At 41.7% G+C, this 16,161-nt stretch overlaps 1 protein-coding gene across 1 annotated transcript; it reads left to right on the top strand.

The window, feature by feature from the left end:
* Nucleotides 1-4,217: 4,217 nt before the first annotated feature.
* Nucleotides 4,218-14,082, top strand: LOC141772256 (scavenger receptor cysteine-rich domain-containing protein DMBT1-like). The gene is made up of 11 exons (XM_074643094.1): nucleotides 4,218-4,309; nucleotides 4,839-6,041; nucleotides 6,971-7,699; nucleotides 8,079-8,645; nucleotides 9,026-9,502; nucleotides 9,885-10,325; nucleotides 10,458-10,666; nucleotides 11,631-11,779; nucleotides 11,907-12,149; nucleotides 12,248-12,407; nucleotides 12,520-14,082. Exons 1-11 carry the CDS (start codon nucleotides 4,237-4,239, stop codon nucleotides 12,601-12,603), a joined length of 4,335 nt encoding a protein of 1,444 aa, XP_074499195.1. The 5' UTR covers nucleotides 4,218-4,236; the 3' UTR covers nucleotides 12,604-14,082.
* The last annotated feature ends 2,079 nt before the right edge of the window (nucleotides 14,083-16,161 follow it).

Raw genomic sequence — 16,161 nt, 5'->3', positions numbered from 1 at the left:
CTCTCCCCTGCAAAACAAACTAACAAACAAAAAACACAGTCTTCATGGTAAATTGCAAAATAAGTACTTAGTGCTATAAATTGGTATTATTGGGTGATCAAAACAGCAGAATTGAAACTGAAAAACCAAAAATAAAAAAAGTTTGCTAGCTGCCAGCTTCACAGAGGTACACTCTGGAACTGCAGTGTCTCCATATAGTCAAAGAGGGGTTGCCATAACTTGAAAAATGTTACCGTAGACCGTGTATTTAATCGTTTTTAGTTTACTAAAATGAAGAACATCCCTGATTCAAGCCTCATGAACACAAAGATTGACAGAATTAAAATGATGTGCTATACAATTGATCAAACACCCACCGATGTTAAAGACTGTGACCTGGTTCTGCTTCAGGCAGAATACTAATGGATTTTTGATCTTAGAAAGTTTTCCCATAATGTAAGGATAATCTTTCATTTACTGCAACTTAGTGGAAATATTGTAAAATACTGTAAACTTCTAATGTTCCAACTTTCAATAGCACAGAGGCAGCTCCAATTAGGTTTTCTTATACTGAAATGATTTGTTAGTTTGTAAATGAGTGGACATAATAACTAACCTGACCCGTCAGATGGGTTGTTACACAGAACAATCTGAGAAGCCTTAATGGGAGACTGGAAAAGGGCAGGTACAGATTGGATGAACCATCTGTCACTCAAACTAACGAAAGCTAAACTGACTGAAGGTGAAAACATCGCCGCAATTTGCTTTTCTTTCAATGAAGAATTATTCTCCAGTTCTGATGTAACTGATGCTATTGCAGCATCTATGCTAACCGCCATTGTTGAACAGTCGCTCTACGTGTCGTCTCTCACTATGGTCTCGCCGGGTCTCACATACCTAACCTAAGTTGAATGGTCCGTGATCTGGCTTGCCGGACAAAAAAGCATTACTTGAAGCCCGACGAGATGGATTTTCGAGTGACATTTGATCCTGCGATTTGTGCGTGATCTCGTGGCATTGCAAGAATCTGCTGCCGTGCAAGGTTACATAATAACATTAACATACATGACACAAACACATAACTTGACCTTGCCTAACTTGTCTGGCAAAGTCAAGCAATTAACTTGATTGTCTGTCTAGATAGTCAACATTCTTAAACTTCTTCAAGGCATAATTGTACCACCTCATCTGTCTCTGACTTTATATAATATCCAGTGCACAGAGCGAGGCAGAACAGGCACGTAGCTCACAGAAACTCTCTTCCCAAGCGACGACGAAGCACTGCCAGTCAGCCTCCAAGGACAACTGCCTGTCTCACACCTGGAAAAGGTGAGTAAATGATGATGACAACCATGATGTGGGCAGTGGTGGTGGTGGTGATTAACAGTATATAGTACACAATACAGTATATTTTATGATATTGGCAAATAACTGGCAAATTTGCACCCTGGCATTGTGTTTATCTTTACAATCCGAGTTACGTTTTGAGGGTTACAAGTGACTAATAATGTCATACATCCCTGGACGCCAACACTGGCTTCTATACATAGTCCCATTCTCACAGGTGGATTCTTTAACAAGCTCTTTCACTCACTAGCCGTGTTTCCATTCACATATTTTTATGGACATTTTTAAGTACATTGATCAACCGCTTATATGGATCAAAAAGCTTGGGACAGAATCATTCCTATACAAATGCTGTTTAAATAATTTGCTTATAGTAATCAAGTAGTCCACTTACAGTGTTCTTTTTGGGTTATTTTCATACATGAATTTCTTTTTTACTTTACTTCCTTGATACTTTCTTGATGCTTTGGGATTGATACATGTGGCTGATGCTGCGTGCACATTGATATCATAATGGGAAAAAGAAAAAAAATTCTCTGAATAAAAAAATTAATGTGCGCGGGGAAAGCACCTGTGGGTGAAGCCACCCTCATCAAGTGGATTGACAATGCCTCGTCACGTAATGTCCCAAAAGTGACACTCTGCCGACCGGCTCCTCGGCCCTGCAGCACCGGCAGCTCATGCAGCTCATGCAGCTCATGCAGACCGGCTCTGTTCTCCCTCCATGCTTCTACCGGTTGAGAGAACGAGGAGCCCCGGCAAAAGGGCGTCTTTCTGCATGCATGCTTGCGCTGAAGAGCTGGCCAAAAACGGAAATGCCTCACCCTTGGTGAGGGAAAATGCAAGAGAGCAGCGAGTCAGTTAATAGCGAAGCCGTCTGTTTCATTACTTTGTATTCATGTAAAAAATCTAAAACTGTCAATTAGATAGTAATCTGCATTACAAATGATGCACAACAACAAAAATTTGGTTATAATAATCATCTGCTTATAGTAATCAATTTGACCCGGACAGACGTGATCACTATAAGCTGTTTCCATTGTTTCGCAATAGAAAAGCTGTGTGAAAATGGCAAAATTTCATAACATTTTATCAATTGCGCAAAACGTTTTTACGCCCGCTTGAAGTGTTTTTTGCCTTTGTCAAAAAAAGAATGCTACGTTAATACGTTAAATGGGATATGGAAACGCCTTTGCCTAATAAGTTCTGACCTAGCAAACATAACTGATCAGCTGTTTCTGCAGTCAGCTTCTTTTCCCAGATATTCCCATAATATGCGAATGCTTGTCGTAAATACATTTTCTGGCAGCAGGGGGGGGTGGGGGGGGGGGTGCAAAATGCCTGTTGAAGAACATAAAAGTATCGTCAGATAAAACAACTTGCATATACTGTAAAAAAAAATCTTTGTTACGGTCATTCAGCTTTTGGGGGATGGTAAAGCTTGAGTTGAGAGTTCACACAACACAACTAACTCCGCCAAAACTCGAGAATTAAATGCAGAAAGACCCAGCACCATTGATAATGAGCGGAATTTCAAAGGCAATACAGAACTGAAGAAACCCAGACAGAGAAGGTTGAGAAATAAACCATTCGGCTAATGAGGAGAACATGCTAACGCTCGAAGCTAGCAATACCACCATATTCATTTCAGAACAGTTTGGATGGTATTAGCAAACAAATTCAACCCCAGCAACTCCTTGAAAACATTTAAGGATGGGCCACACCCTGGAGATGAGTAGGCGTGTGAGAGGATTGGCATTTCATTTTAGAGCTTCAACTGTGTTGTTTTTAGTCTGGATTATGTGTTTAACTTCTTCGTATTTGTCTAATATTATATTTGCTCTTTGTTTGTAAAATAAGCCGCTCTGCTGACAGTAGGTCTATGTTTGCGATTGGTCATATGCTGCAAACACCACCCCTTGTATGTGACCACGCTCACAGCTAGATTGAGAAAACCCTTCACTTTCTCATCCCAACTCGTCACATGCTGTACAGCCACTTTGTCACGCCCCTTGGCGTCCCTTTAGGTTTTGGCATCAAAACCACTATAATTACCCTTGGCGTCACTTTAGGTTAGCCAGATAACAAAAAGTATGTTGAAATTGCTTAGTAGTACATGCTTCAGGAAGCTTTCAGACAAATATTGGTGAAAGTGGTTCACCAAATAAAGTAGTTCAATGTCAGATTCCATTGCCCTCCGGTTCCGACACATATAGCGTTTGGTCTCGCTACACTGCTACTTGGTGGTAAAAGAAGTTCTCAACAGGGAAAGTTAGTTTCTTAATTTTACAAACTTACAATGTACTTGCTAGTTGATTAAAAACAAACAAATAAAAAACAAAACTGAAAACCTACCAAAGAGACAATGTAGCTGACATAAACAATCAAACAAATTCATGAAGACCTCTCTCCATTTTTCAATCGTACATGGGTTAGATGGCCAAGGCGCCTTGTTTTGTTTCCAGTTCACAACCTCAACTTCATCTACTCTGTTTACTGGCGGATTACAGCCATGCAAAACCTACAGCGCCAACTTCTGATGAAACTACGCTGTGGCAGATTTTATTTGCTCCAAACCAGTTGATGGAAATGTGCCAAATTTGCATTTCTTTCTTGAGTCATTTCAAAAGTTTGCTTAAAATTCGCTTGACAAATGAATGGAAGCACGGCTACTGTTGGATTAGCAAACAGCCACTTCAAGGAGAGTAAGGATGCTGGAAATCAACTGTATTTGAATCTAATCAAATCTAATTTCTGCCCTTGATATTTGTGAATGGTAGCATATTTTGATCATTTTGTGAATTTGTATTTGCATTTATATCCATTATTGAGCAAGCAGCTTACAGAGTCTGCAGTTTGTCAAACATGTCTCTTTTGTCCTTTTCAGTAAGTGTGTGTCTTATCTCCTGGATGTGGACCATAATGGGGATAACTCGGGGTATGCTGTTGCTCCTGCTGATGCAGACTTTAACAGGATGGACAGGTAAAGTGTCTGACATATTAGTACACATTAAGCTCAAATTCTTCTTAATTTAAAGCTGTTCTAAACATTAGTTTTATTACCACCTCACTCTGCAGTCCCCTCCAGCTCTATGGAACATTTCAGCGCCTTTCTGCTTATTGTTTTGGTATTACAGCCAGCGACTTTATTATTTAATTTCACTCACGGCGCTCTCAATGACCTTGTTTCCAGCCTCAGTAGGCAGTTCCTTTTTTTTTTTTCAGTGACAAACCTCTGATAAACCCAGCACCAAATGCCCTGTTCAGACCTGGCATTAACATGCGTCCTGAGTGATCGGATCACAAGTATAGGTGTGAACGCACTCTATTTTATTAAAATATATCTTATCTATGGGCTACATAATCTACAGACTATCAGACTAGGCACAGAAAATGCATTATTATCATACTGTCGGTGATGTGTCTGTGTTTCGTCTGACAAAACACATAATCCTTGATTAAACAAATTATCTGATTTATCTCATTGGTATATAATGTCTTTATTTTCACAGTTTCTCAAACAACATCTGGTCCAACATTGAGTGCTCCAGTGAGAGTGGTCAACTCTAACAGCAGCTGCTCTGGCAGAGTTGAGATCTTCAACAACAACCAATGGGGGACAGTGTGTGACGACGGGTGGGATTTGATTGATGCTGAAGTGGTTTGTCGACAGCTGGGCTGTGGCCAAGCTCTGTCAGCACCAAGAAGTTCCAGTTTTGGACAGGGCACTGGACCAATTTGGTTAGATGATGTTCAGTGTTCAGGAAATGAGCTATCGATAGCAGGCTGTGCACATGGGGGATTCGGGAACCACAACTGTTACCATGGAGAAGATGCTGGTGTCATTTGTACTCCAACCACTCCTACTCCAACCACACCTGCTCAAATCACACCTGCTCCAACCACTTCTACTCCAACCACTCCTACTCAAACCATTCCTACACCAACCACACCTACTCCAACCACTCCCACTCCAACCACTCCTACTCCAACCACTCCTACTCCAACCACACCTGCTCCAACCACACCTACTACAACCATAGCAGCACCACCAAGTTCTCTATTGAGACTGGTCAACTCTAACAACAGCTGCTCTGGCAGAGTGGAGATCTTCCACAACGGCCTTTGGGGGACGGTGTGTGACGACAGCTGGGATTTGAATGATGCTCAGGTGGTTTGTCGACAGCTGGGCTGTGGCTGGGCTGTGGCAGCACCACCCAGTGCATTTTTTGGATGGGGCCGAGGACCAATTTGGTTAGATAATGTTGAGTGTTCAGGAAATGAGTTATCAGTAACAGACTGTGCACATGGGGGATTAGGGTCCCACAACTGTAACCATGGAGAAGACGCTGGTGTCATTTGTACTTCAACCCCACTTGCTCCAACAATAGCAACACCACTAAGTTCTCTAGTCAGACTGGTCAACTCTAACAGCAGCTGCTCTGGTAGAGTGGAGATCTTCCACAACGGCCAGTGGGGGACGGTGTGTGACGACAGCTGGGGATTGAATGATGCTCAGGTGGTTTGTCGACAGCTGGGCTGTGGTAGGGCTGTGGCAGCATTGCAAAGTGCATTTTTTGGACAAGGTAGAGGACCAATCTGGTTGGACAATGTTCGCTGCTTAGGAAATGAGCCATCAGTAACACACTGTTTACATCAAGGGTTTGGGTTCCACAACTGTCTTCACAGCGAGGACGCTGGTGTCATCTGTCAAGGTAACTGTGTAAATCTACCCATTTCATTTTTTTCTGCTCAAATATAACTGGATAATTGAGAAAAACCCCCAATAATTTCATTCAATTTAACAAATAATACAATGACATAGTAACAACAGTTATCTCCATAATCCTGTTCCCAACCAATAACCAGTGTATCTAGTCCCCATGTACCCAGCTCCATCTGGCACAGCTAATACTTAATTTCATACCCTTTTACCTCTTTATGTCTTATTACTTTCACCCCTAATTTACATCCATTGCTGGAGTATTGCGTATCACAGAACCCCACATTTTTCAGATCATTTATATCTTCCCCTTCACACTATACATGATTTTCTCTGTATTATAAGAGTTCATTACACGATTGCTGTTGTGTAGCTTATCTGTATCAGATATTAAAAAAAAAAAAACTGGAGATACAAGAGATCTTCTCAATCATTCTGCCTTCATAGTGAGACCATTGTCATATATCATTATAATACAATTTAGTTTTGATTTAATTCATACATGTTTAAATGACCACACAAATGAAACAATCATGAAGTTGCCAGATATTTTAATCAACAAAAACAGCGCACTCATCATTCAGCACATACAACTAAAGAAGGCACCGTATACTGGATACCATACAGCATGGACATTTTTTACAACAATAAGCCACATTCACAATTAAAACACAAGTGTCCGAACTCTAATTTGTACCATACAGAATGGGCATCCCCTTCCACTGCGAAAAACTAATATACTATTAAAGCATTACTTTGTGTTAAGACCATTTATTTCTAAACAAAGCAAAAAAGGAGCTCAAAGATTAAATGCTCAAGTACAGTTACATTGAAGAAATGGGGCTTTTGCTCAGTATGGCTGTAATTGCAACCTGCAGTTGTCATGTTGGTTGACTGAGATTTTGGTTTCCCTTCAAACAGAAATTTCCACAACAACCACAATTGCTCAAACCACATCTGCTCCAACCACTCCTACTCCAACAACACATGCTCCAACAACACCTGCTCCAACCACTCCTACTCCATCAACATCTTCTCCAACAACACCTGCTCCAACCACTCCTGCTCCAACCACTCCTACTCCATCAACACCTGCTCCAACAACACCTGCTCCAACCACTCCTACTCCATCAACACCTGTTCCAACCACTCCTGCTCCAACCACTCCTGCTCCAACCACTCCTACTCCAACAACACCTTCTCCAACAACACCTGCTCCAACAACACCTGCTCCAACCACTCCTACTCCAACAACACCTTCTCCAACAACACCTGCTCCAACAACACCTGCTCCAACCACTCCTACTCCAACAACACATTCATCTTTACCTTTACCTTTACCTTCAGTGAGACTGGTCAACTCTAACAACCACTGCTCTGGCAGAGTAGAGATCTTCCACAATGGCCTTTGGGGGACGGTGTGTGACGACAGATGGGATTTGAATGATGCTGAGGTGGTTTGTCGACAGCTGGGCTGTGGCAGAGCTTTGTCAGCACCAGGAATTGCACATTTTGGACAGGGCACTGGACCAATTTGGTTAGATGAAGTTCTCTGTTCAGGAAACGAGTTATCGATACTAGGATGTCCACATCAGGGATTCGAGTCCAATGACTGTTACCATGGAGAAGATGCTGGTGTCATTTGTGAAGGTAAGTTTACACAACAGTAGGCACACTGCAGTTGGTATTGTTCACATACAACTAAAGAAGGCACCTTATACTGGATACCATACAGAATGGACTTTTTTTTTACAACAATAAGCCACATTCACTATTAAAACACGTGTCTGAAGTCTAATTTGTACCATACAGAATCGGCATCCCCTTCCACTGCAAAAAAATAATATACTATTAAGGCATTACTTTGTGTTATGAACATTTATTTCTAAACAAAGCAAAAAAAAAGCTCAAGGATTAAATGGTCAAGTACAGTTACATTGAAGAAATGGGGCTTTTATTTAATACTGCTATAATTGCAACCTGCAGTTGTCATGTAGGTTGACAGATGTTTTGCTTTCCCTTCAAACAGAAATTTCCATGACAACCACACCTGCTCCAACCACACCTGCTCCAACCACAGCTGCTCCAACCATACCTGCTCCAACCACTCCTACTCCGACCACACCTGCTCCAACCACTCCTACTCCAACCACACCTGCTCCAACCACTCCTACTCCAACCACATCTGCTCCAACCACTCCTACTCCGACCACACCTGCTCCAACCACTCCTACTCCAACCACACCTGCTCCAACCACTCCTACTCCTAGCACAGCACCACCAAGTCCTTCAGTGAGACTGGTCAACTCTAACAACCGCTGCTCTGGCAGAGTTGAGATCTTCCACAACGGCCTTTGGGGGACGGTGTGTGACGACAGCTGGGATTTGATCGATGCTAAGGTGGTTTGTCGACAGCTGGGCTGTGGCAGGGCTTTGGCAGCACCAGGAGCTGCACATTTTGGACGGGGCACTGGAGATATTTGGTTAGATGAAGTTCGGTGTTCAGGAAACGAGTTATCGATAGCAGGATGTGCACATCAGGGATTCGGGTCCCATGACTGTTTTCATGGAGAAGATGCTAGTCTCATTTGTGAAGGTAAGTTTACACAACAGTAGGCACACTGCAGTTGGTATTGTTCACATACAACTAAAGGAGTCACCTTATACTGGATACCATACAGAATGGACTTTTTTTTTACAACAATAAGCCACATTCACTATTCAAACACAATTGTCCGATTTCTAATTTGTACCATTCAGTATGGGCATCCCCTTCCACTAAGAAAACTAATATACTATTAAGGCATTACTTTGTGTTAAGACCATTTATTTCTAAGCAAAGCAAAAAAAGAGCTCAAGGATTAAATGGTCAAGTACAGTTACATTGAAGAAATGGGGCTTTTGTTCAATACTGCTGTAATTGCAAACTGCAGTTGTCATGTGGATTGACAGAGATTTTGGTTTTCCTTCAAACAGAAATTTCCACAACAACCACACCTGCTGCAACCACTCCTACTCCAACCACACCTGCTGCAACCACACCTGCTCCAACCACATCTGCTCTAAGCACACCTACTCCAACTACTCCTACTCCAACCACACCTTCTCCAACTTCTACTACTACAACCTTAGCAACACCAAGTCCTCCAGTGAGACTGGTCAACTCTAACAGCAGCTGCTCTGGCAGAGTTGAGATCTTCCACAACGGACATTGGGGGACGGTGTGTGATGACAGCTGGGATTTGAATGATGCTCATGTGGTTTGTCGACAGCTGGGCTGTGGCAGAGCGGTCGCAGCACCACACAGTGCATTTTTTGGATGGGGTTTTGGACCAATTTTGTTCGATAATGTTGGGTGTTCCGGAAATGAGTCATCACTAACAGACTGTGCACATGGGGGATTAGGGTCCCATGACTGTTACCATGGAGAAGATGCTGGTGTCATTTGTGAAGGTAAGTTTACACAACAGTATGCACACTGCAGTTGGTATTGTTCACATACAACTAAAGAAGGCACCTTATACTGGATACCATACAGAATGGACTTTTTTTTTTACAACAATAAGCCACATTCACTATTAAAACACGTGTCTGAAGTCTAATTTGTACCATACAGAATAGGCATCCCCTTCCACTGCAAAAAAACTAATATACTATTAAGGCATTACTTTGTGTTAAGACCATTTATTTCTAAACAAAGCAAAAAAGGAGCCCAAGGAATAAATGATCAAATACCGTTACATCGAAGAAATGGGGCTTTTCCTCAATACTGCTGTAATTGCAACCTGCAGTTGTCATGTTGGTTGACTGAGATTTTTGCTTTAATTTTAACCAGTCCCACCTCCTCCAAGGCCATCTACTCAAACGTCACCTTCTCCAGCGACACCTTCAAGCACACCTACTCCAACCACTCCTACTCCTACTCCAACTACTACTACTACTACTACAACCACAGCACCACCAAGTCCTCCAGTGAGACTGGTCAACTCTAACAGTCGCTGCTCTGGCAGAGTGGAGATCTTCCACAACGGCCGTTGGGGGACGGTGTGTGATGACAGCTGGGATTTGAATGATGCTCATGTGATTTGTCGACAGCTGGGCTGTGGCAGGGCTGTGGCAGCACCACATGGGGCACATTTTGGATGGGGCACTGGACCGATTTGGTTAGATAATGTTCGGTGCAGAGGAAATGAGTCATCAATTACAGATTGTGCACATGGGGGATTTGGTTCTCACAACTGTTACCATGGAAAAGATGCTGGTGTCATCTGTGCAGGTAAATGTGTATATTTTACAACTCAATTTGCATTTTAGCTAGTTTTACTTTTGCAATGTTTTGACATAATACAGTGAAATCAAAATTTATCAAAATCTCTCCCGCTTACTCTTCTTTTCTTTATTGTTTCAGGCCAACAACCACTAATCCAGGACTCTCAGCTTGTTTGCACCCCTTATCAGCTTGAAGTTGGTATGCCATTGCAAAGTCTGCTGTCGGCTGGTTTGAACGCGTTCTCTGGTCACCTGGCGGCCCCATACTGTACCAGCTACACAGTGCGTGACAACACTTTGTGGTACCAAGTGCAACGTAGGACTGGCATCTGTGGAACTGTAATGATGGTGAGATTAACTACTTAATTATCACCCGATTATTTGTTTAATAAGTCTATTGTATTTATTCATTTTCTGCCCACGTTGTGCAAGTAGCAAATGTACCTACACCCATCTGTGCGCCCATGGCCTAAAAATTAGGTGAGGTCAGGCGCATTGTTGGCACATTGCTATCTTGAGGCAGCAAAAAGTGATTGCGCCATTGACCAACAAAAACCTGGTCTAAAGTCTGGTGCAGTATTTTCCTGGTATTCAAAGGGCGCATTATACAGATAGTAGGATGCGTCTACACAGGCGAGTTCACAACGCGTACACTCTGCTTGTTACACACACAGGGACGCAGCAGCGCTCCTCCTCCTCAGTTACTGTAAGTACAGTGTTGGCGCTAGAACACTGTTTTTATTTATGTTAAGGAAAATACAAAATGCAGGCGGGAGGTGACAATTCAAAATATAACGGAATATAGTGAAGTAAGGCTCTCAGGCAAACAAGCTCACGGAGCACAAATAGCAATTCGTAGTGCCACATTTATATGTGTATACAGGAACAACACTAAACTGCATTTATTTTTAGTTACTATTTTCTTTTTTACTGTATTCATTACATACTGCAGTACTGCACAATTCTTAAGAGCGGTTATTGATTTTAATACGAAAACGGTTCTCACCTACTTCCCTGCAGTGAGGTCAGAGGTAAGTTGAGCTATAAAATAACTCGGCAGATAAAGTAATTAGTGTGGTTTCGATCAGGAAGTCATCAAGAAGTGTCAGCTGTGATACTATTAAAATTGGTTTTGAAAGCGTTAAATCAAGGTCCTCCAGATGAAAGATGGTTTCTTTAATCTCCAACTAGGAGATTAAAGAAACCATCTTTCATCTGGAGGACCTTGATTTAACGCTGGTTTGTACTTTAACTCAAGATGACTGATTGATTATACACATGACTGGTCATTCATTCATCCTTTTTCTTTCAGACCAACACCACCCATGCCATCTACAGCAACAGCTTGTTTTTCTACCCTCTAAGCAACGGTTCCTTCGTTCTACCTTCGATTATTCCGTTCTCCTGTGCCTATCCCTTGGAAACCGAAACCAGCCTGAATGCTGAAATCAAACCTCAGCTGTGAGTCTTTTATTTCATTCGTTGACTGTATACAATACACTTAAAAGTCGTGGGCCTACATCCCTGGATAATATAATTACTATTGCAGGGGTGAAATACATCTCTAATTGTCTTTCTTTCTTAACAGCCTTAAGGGTGGCCTCACGGGATCAGGTACCAAAGCTAGAGCCTACATGAATCTTTTCCGTGACTCCAACTATTCATACAGCTACCCAGCGGGTCCGCTCTCTCTGCCAGTGGGCTCTGCCTTGCATGTGCAAGTGTTTGTGCCTCTGAGTGATCCAAGCTTCGCAGTCGTTCTGGAGGAGTGCTATACCACTAACTCCTCAAACCCTGATGACCCTGTGCGATACTTTCTCATTCATTCCAGGTATGTGTCTCTCCTAATTTAGATGGACTGGAGTGGAAAATGTAAAATCTATGGTGATGTGTAATGGTCCTAATGATTCGATCTGACATCTCTGACAGGTGCTCTACTGACTCCCGTCGTGTGTTGGTGGTTGAGAACGGCCTATCCCTCCGTGCTCGTTTCTCTGCCCTGCTCTTCCCTCTCCAGGGTGACAACCCAAGCGTCTTCATTCACTGCAGACTACGCCTATGTGACAAGAGGAGCCAAAACTGTTTTCCAGTGAGTCAGACACTCATCCTCTCACTCAATCAAAATAACCAATATGCAATCAATGCTTTATATCCAAACACTGGGTAGATGTCTAATCATTCTACCCCCTCTCACCTCACAGCTTTGCAGAAGAAGAACTTATCGCTCTCCTGACAACTCAACTATGCTCAAAACCGTCAGCATTGGACCAATTGCCATAGGATGAGGCTGAAAACAGCCCAAAGGCTGATTGATTGATTCTTGTTTTGGGTATGACAGACAACAGACATAATCAGATAGAGAAAATACACTGTACTATAATTTTTTTCAGATATTGTATGATTTAATAATTCAATGGAATCATTCTTTTGTATAATCCCTCATATTTGACCTTTTACACATTTGTGTAATAAAATGACAATAACAAAAATATTAGTATTAAAGGAATACTTCACCCACAAAATTACTATTTGTATATCAATTACTCACCACGTGTTACCTTAAATTCTTGAAGAGAACTAGGCGTTCGTCTCGCATGCCTCCAACACGAACTGAGAATCAAAAAAAAGGAGAAAAGTCTTGAATTGAAGTAAATGGGGGCCGTGATTAAGAACAGCAAAACTATATCAAAACATCCGTTTACAACTCTCACACAGCTTGAGCAGTATAATAAGTGTCATTCATCCAGCCGTATGTTCATTACTTCCCAAACGCATGCATCTTCGCTAAAATGTTATGAAAACATGACTGCATTAACAGTCTTATGCTTATGCCCAGGTGTGTTACACATAAGTGCAAGTCTTATTGTTGATCGCCATCTCATTTGCCATCATCGCCATCGCTGAGTCACACAGTAATCAAGCTGCTGTTTCCATTTCGGACTCGGAGTCTGCAGTCAAGTCAAGTACCTGAAGGCCACAATAGTTGTCCAACACGCTTGTGAAACGGCGGTAACGTGAGCTGCAGAGGGTCATGTCAAGGAGGTAACACGCAATTGCAAAACTCTCACAAGATGGTTAAGGTTAGGTATTGACATTGAATAGTTAAGGTTAGGTATTGACATTGAATAGTTAAGATTAGGTATTGACATTGAAAAGTTAAAATTAGGTATTGATCTTGAATAGTTAAGGTTAGGCATTGACCTTGAATAGTTAAGATTAGGTATTGACCTTGAATAGTTAAGGTTAGGTATTGACCTTGAATAATTAAGGTTAGGCATTGACCTTGAATAGTTAAGATTAGGCATTGACCTTGAATAGGTAATGTTAGGCATTGACATTGAATAGTTAAGGTTAGGCATTGACCTTGAATAGTTAAGGTTAGGCATTGACCTTAAATAGTTAAGGTTAGGACTTGCTGTCGGGCAGCGAGTCTTGTGAGAGTTTTTGCAAGTTTTTGCAATTTGCGGGTTACCTTCTAGACACGTCCACTGCAGAGGGGTACTCAGTTGGTTGCAATCTGCAACCACACCACTAGATGCAGCCAAATCCTACATACCTTTATAATATTTGGGTTTAGTGAGGTTTAATCTGTCCCTCACACAATCAATCACAATTGCTCTTAAAAGTGTGGAGATGACAGTGGACTTCAGGAGGAGACCCCATACATTGCCCCCAGTTTCTTTCCGCAGGCCGTCACTCTGATGAACACAATCAGTCATACACAACACCAAAATATTCACTGCTGTTGTTATAGACTATAATATTACAGTCTTTAATGTAAAAATGTTTTAATATGTACCTATCGTCTGTCACTGTCAATGTTAATCCTACACGCTGTAAAATAGACATGTTCATACTGTACATAATCATCCATTTGTATTGTTTACAACTTACTTCACTTGACTTGTATAAAGATGTTTTATTTCCAATTTTATTGTTTGTCATTGGTGTTTTTTATATATTTTCTATTTTTGTGTAAGTACATTGAGAGAGATGCAAAAAACAACCCAAAAAAAACAGCGTCAAATTCCTTGAATGTGCACATGTAAGTAAATAAATGTGATTCTGATTCTGATCAAACACAAGTTACTATAACTTAAAGGACCAGTGTGTAACAGTTAAGTGGATCAATTGGTAGAAATTGAATATGATATTAATAAGTATGTTTTCTTTAGTGTATAATCACCTGATAATAGTAATCGCTGTGTTTTCGTTAGCTTAGAATGAGCTGTTTATATCCACATAGGGAGCGGGTCCCCTCTCCACGGAGTCCGCCATGTTGCACCGCCATGTTTCTATAGTAGCGCAGAAAGGACAAACCAAACACTGTTAACGTTTCCTGCTTGAGTCAATAATGTTACTCTCTCTCTCTCTCTCTCTCTCTCTCACGTCCCACGTACACACACACTCTACACACTGGCTCTGCTCCAAATGACCTATAACTGGCTCTAGAGAGGGTCATTCCCGTTTTCACGTCGGTCACCGTAGCTCAAGGAGACACAGGTTTTCGACTTCCGGTGGAATCCCTCGGAATTAAATAAAAACGGCGTGTGCAGAAAAGTGACCTGTCAAAACTTTGGCCCAGACACTGCACACATTACACTGTATAGTACTATTCCTTACATGTAGCTTTATGTTATCCTCATTTAATCTGTAGCTGTGTAATGAGAACCTACAAACCCTCAAAATCAGACATACTGTACAATAAGTCAGTGCAAAAGACATGTTGTGTACAACCTTTAATGCATTATGCACTTCAGGTCTGCTGCCTCCTAACAAACCTATTTGTGAACAGATTTAAAAGTACTATTGCAGGTGGAACAATTTACAGTTTCATCCTGTCCTGCTCCACAATCATTTCTCAGGCTTATTTTCCAGGCTGTCTTGCTCTACAATGATTACACCTATTTCATTTTCTATTGGTGGATCAGGCTGGGCATTTCCTTGACTCCATTCACCTGCTTTATCCTCTTAACAGGCAGATCTTTACATGCCTTTAAGCAACCAATGGGAAAGCTGCTGGCAGCTGCATGTGCTAGACAGGCAAACACATGTTATACCATCCAAGTTTCTACTTTGTGGAAATTCCAGACATTTAAAAATAGTTGGACCTGTGAGAACTGTGGTACTTCAAATATTACAGCCGATACCTTGCAGTTGAATTTGGTCCTGACATTGTTTACGTTCACAAATGAGCATGAGGGAACATGCAAAGCAGTGGAATCAATTCTGTGCAACATTTGGCCGTGAGAAACATGTTATCACCTCTCATCTAACAAATGGCAAACATTCACCCATCCTAACCTTTTTAAAGGGACTGTTTGTAACTTCTTAAACGTATAAATCTATCCGTGTCGGTGTCCCATGCGCACTCACTCGCGTGTGGCTACACTGTTCAGACTCCGACTCCAACACAAACTACACGGAAGCACCAAAACCGTTATATCAGTTATATCTAGTGAAACCCGTCTGTTAAACAGTGTTGGCCGTGGTCGGTGGACGCGGGGGAGACCGTAGCTTTGGTCTCCAGGGCCGGAGTCTCTGCTGTACTCTGCTCCTCTGCTCCTCTGCTTGCCTTCACTCACACACTGCGCTCGTTCACGCTATTTCGCTCCACTCTCATGTTTATGCGTGCATACTACACACTGCAGGAGAGTTAGTAGCTCTGAGAATATCTAGTGAATGTACAGTGGATGTTTGTACAGAAATAAATGCTGCAACTCCTCCAGACCAACAGAGGTTTCCCGTGTCTGGTGTCTCTGTTAACAAGCATTTCTGATTCTTACAAACAGTCCCTTTAATTTTTATCAACTGGAAATTAAATTACATTAATTCACATTTTT

This window comes from Sebastes fasciatus, chromosome 1 (genome assembly GCF_043250625.1).
Source record: "Sebastes fasciatus isolate fSebFas1 chromosome 1, fSebFas1.pri, whole genome shotgun sequence".
Classification (NCBI taxonomy): Eukaryota; Metazoa; Chordata; class Actinopteri; order Perciformes; family Sebastidae; genus Sebastes; species Sebastes fasciatus.
This window is presented reverse-complemented; position numbering and strand designations above follow the sequence as displayed.

Excerpts from the sequence above, each read along its gene's own strand:
- LOC141772256 (XM_074643094.1), top strand. The coding sequence starts at position 4,237 with ATGTGGACCATAATGGGGATAACTCGGGGTATGCTGTTGCTCCTGCTG. Across the intron at positions 9,503-9,884 it reads TGCTGGTGTCATTTGTGAAG|TCCCACCTCCTCCAAGGCCA; the intron begins GTAAGTTTACAC and ends AATTTTAACCAG. Across the intron at positions 12,150-12,247 it reads TACTTTCTCATTCATTCCAG|GTGCTCTACTGACTCCCGTC; the intron begins GTATGTGTCTCT and ends CATCTCTGACAG.